This window comes from Culex pipiens, chromosome 2 (genome assembly GCF_016801865.2).
Source record: "Culex pipiens pallens isolate TS chromosome 2, TS_CPP_V2, whole genome shotgun sequence".
Taxonomy (NCBI): domain Eukaryota; kingdom Metazoa; phylum Arthropoda; class Insecta; order Diptera; family Culicidae; genus Culex; species Culex pipiens.
In genome coordinates, this window is record NC_068938.1 from 49,345,177 (window position 1) to 49,349,137 (window position 3,961).

The 3,961-nt window shown below is 38.3% G+C and overlaps 1 protein-coding gene across 1 annotated transcript; it reads left to right on the plus strand.

Annotated features, from left to right (window-relative positions):
- Positions 1 to 802: 802 nt before the first annotated feature.
- On the plus strand, positions 803 to 2,702 carry LOC128092860 (uncharacterized). Its single transcript, XM_052707839.1, has one exon. The coding sequence runs from the start codon at positions 1,379 to 1,381 to the stop codon at positions 1,763 to 1,765; it is 387 nt and encodes a 128-aa protein (XP_052563799.1). The 5' UTR covers positions 803 to 1,378; the 3' UTR covers positions 1,766 to 2,702.
- Positions 2,703 to 3,961: the final 1,259 nt, after the last annotated feature.

Below are 3,961 nucleotides of genomic sequence, written 5' to 3' on the forward strand. Positions count from 1 at the left end.
GATTCGTTTAAGTTTCAACAATGCCACGAGTTTGCATTAATATTCCGGATAAATTTTGTTACATCTGCGGAGAACTAACTTTTACTGCCCAACAACGTAAACTTACACCGCGCGTTATAGAGTTGTACGAGGCGTACTTCGGCCGAGTAGTTCAATTGGGGAAACCATGGGCGCCCGGAATTTGCTGTTCTTCTTGTACGAGTCTTCTTTACGCGTGGGGTAGACAAAAGCGACAACTCCCATTTGCTACCCCCATGATTTGGATGGAGCAAACAAATCATGCTACAGATTTTTATTTTTGCTTGGTTAATGTTGCAGGTAAGCAAATATGTAGAGGTTTATTTTTTATATGAAATTATTTTTTCATAGGCCTTAAATAAAAAAAACAAGAGCAAAAAATTTATTCATATTTTATAGGAATCACGGCGAAGACGAAAAACAAGTTAATATATCCGAACGTTACCTCAGTAGTGAAACCAGCTGTCCACAGCACCGGAAACCTGCTGCCAGTGTATGTCGCTGAAGAGGAGAGGATGGAAGTCGACGAAGACGAACTGGTTGCTTCGCAATCTCAATCCGATTTCATTCCTCCTAGTGAACCATCTGGAAAGCTAAACCAGTCACAATTGAATGATCTGGTACGAGATGTGGGGCTATCCAAATCTAAGGCTGAATTTCTGGCGAGTCGGCTCAAGGACTACGATGTACTACAGTGGATGCAAGAATTTGTTACTTCCGGAACTGCCATGAGGAGTTTACACCATTTTTTACAAGAAGCGAAGGTATACATGAAACCGTTGACGTAGCTGGACTGATGGAGAAACTTGGCCATTCTCACGAAGCTGATCAATGGCGTCTGTTCATCGACGGATCCAAGTCAGGCCTAAAAGCAGCTCTGCTGCATAAGGGCAATAAACTTCCGTCCGTACCGGTAGCGTGGTCGTCCTCTTTGAAAGAGTCTTATGCTTGTTTTGATGTTTTACTTCAAGCCATTAAGTACAACCAGCACATGTGGGACATTTGCGGAGATCTTAAAGCGATTTGCCTGCTACTGGGTATGCAGACGGGGTTCACGAAACATGGTTGTTTCATTTGCGAGTGGGACAGTCGCGATCGAGCTAAACACTACAAAAAGAAGATCTGGCCACGGAGAAAAGGTTTGATTCCTGGACACAAAAACGTGATCCAAACTCCTCTTGTTGATCCGATCAGGGTGTTGCTTCCACCCCTGCACATCAAACTTGGATTGATGAAAAATTGGGTTAAAGCTCTGGATCGAACTGGACCGGGATTTGCGTATTTGAAGGAGAAGTTCCCAAAGCTTTATGAGGCGTAGGTAAAGGAAGGAGTTTTCATCGGGCCGCAAATTAAACTGCTGATGAAGGACGAGACGTTTCCGAGCCAGCTGAACACCAAGGAGCTGAAGGCGTGGAACTGGTTCAAGCAGGTCTGCGAAAACTTTTTAGGGAACCATAAAGCAAACAACTATGCTGAGTTGGTGAAAAAACTGCTCACTTCTTACAAGGAGCTGGGCGTCAACATGTCCCTCAAGATCCACTATCTTGATTCCCATCTTGATTTCTTTCCGGAAAACTTGGGTGCTGTAAGCGACGAACACGGCGAAAGGTTCCACCAAGAGTTAGCTGCGATGGAAAGTAGATATAAGGGAAAAGAAGCGAACATGTTAGCTGACTACTGCTGGACCTTGCTGCGAGAGGATAAGGAGACAGTTTACAGCAGACAATCAGATCGCAAGTCGTTTTAGTGTAAGTTGCATACAATAAACTGGTGGTGGCACATATGAGCGTTTGTTTGAATCAAATAATGAAATGATTAACCCACCCCTCCCCCTAAACCCCTGACCTTTTCGAAAAAATCTAATGATGGGAATGGATTCAGCAGACAAAAATACATTAAAAATGATCAATTAGACTGACGAGCCATCGACCTTTAGCCATCTCTAAGTCATACTTTAACATTAAATCGATTTTATTTTGAAAAAATCATCGAAAATTCTATTTTTACTCAAAAACCTGACCTTTTCGAAAAAATCTAATGATGGGAATGGATTCAGCAGACAAAAATACATTAAAAATGATCAATTAGACTGACGAGACATCGACCTTTAGCCATCTCTGAGTCATACTTTAACATAAAATAGATTTTATTTTGAAAAAATCATCGAAAATTCTATTTTTACTCAAAAACCTGACCTTTTCGAAAAAATCTAATGATGGGAATGGATTCAGCAGACAAAATTACATTAAAAATGATCAATAAGATTGCCGAGACAAACTTATTTAACGTTCTGCAAAGCATTTTTGATTTTTATTATTGATATCCCAGCAGAATTTGACTTGCATGCAAGTTGGAAAAACTTGAATGAGAACCAACTGAAAATATAATTTTAAAATGGCTATAAATATGCGTAGAAACAATCAAATTTAAAAAACCAGGGGTGTTTCCGAAAGGGGAAAACGTGAACTTTAAGAAAACTGTATTGGTTTAGTTGTTTATTCAATAGTTCTTTTGTAAAATAGTCGACAAAGTAGCTAATTTTGGCCTAAACTAACATTTCAAACGGGTGTATCTCAAAATTGGGACCATTTGGAGCAATTCTGGACCCGGATTCGGATTCAGCAGGCAAAATTCTACTAGGAACACATATACTCGTCTCAGAGACAAAATCTTGTTGGACTGTGTTATAAATCAAGATTTGAATGTTTTTCTAAAACAAACATGGCCGCCAAATGGCCGATCAAGAATGATGCCTTTCAGAGCATTAAAAACAAAAACTAAAGACGTTACTTAATCCATCTTTAGGTGGTTGTTGCCTTCCTGACATTTAAATAGTGAACAAATTCAAATATTTATTTTGCCCGATATTTGGGGCTCTTACCAAAACATGACTCTAAAAATGCTTCAAATTTATCTGATTATCTGTAATTTAGAGAATTTCAGAACTTAGGAATTAATGATTTTAACTATTTAGAAATCTTAGAATTTGAAAATTTTAGAATTGGGTCCTAAAATGAAGCTTAGATTGCTGATATTATTGTTTACAGCGAAAAAGCTTATTTTTCTGAGTACAATGACCCTTTGTACGACCACAAAGAGTTTAAAATGGATTTTTAAATCAATTTGGAAAAATTAACCTCGCGGTCCTTCTTGACAGAAAAGTTCCTACTTGACAGCTCGTTCCAAGGGGACCAAACCCTTGAATGCCAGCTCGTTCCAAGGGGACCATAGTTGATCCATCGAAAAAATGTTGCCTTGTCAATTTTTTTTGCATTAAAATGAAAAACCGTTGTACATAAAAATTTACATAGGGCTTTAGTACCCAATTAGAGAATCTGATATTTAAAAATTTTAGATTTTCGGAAATTAAAAATTGTGAATTTATGACATTTTTAAGTTTTTAATTATTAGATTTCAGAATTTGAATTTTTGAGTTTTTTTTTTTCATTTCTAGAGTTTTTTTTAAATGCCGTAAACTGGGGTCAATCGGGACACATGGGGCGAATTGGGACAGCAGTTTTAACCATGTTGGAGCAAAATATTTAGATTTTTCTGGTTGGTTTCGGTTAGAACAGACTCAGACCAACAAAATGTGTACATGCATTTCCAAATTTAAAAGCTTTAAGTGCTCTAAAAACTGCTGTCCCTATTCAGACTGAAGTCCCGATTCGCCCAGATTACGGTGGTCCTATTGTCTAACTATTGTCTTTCATATGTTTATAGGACCTATTCAAAAAAAACTCTAGATTTTATTTTTTTTTTCCTCCAAGAATCTTACGCACCGGCACCGTCTCACGCGCACAAACTGAACTAAAAATCATTTCGTCAAAATTACTCAACTGTCTGTTCTTCTGTGTCCGTGTTGCACAGCAGCGCCTCCTGCATGTCAAGTTTTGTATGTGAGTAACCGGTTGAACCGGTTCTAATCTTCCTATTCGTGTAC

Coding starts and splice junctions, on each gene's coding strand:
- LOC128092860 (XM_052707839.1), top strand. CDS start 1,379: ATGAAGGACGAGACGTTTCCGAGCCAGCTGAACACCAAGGAGCTGAAG.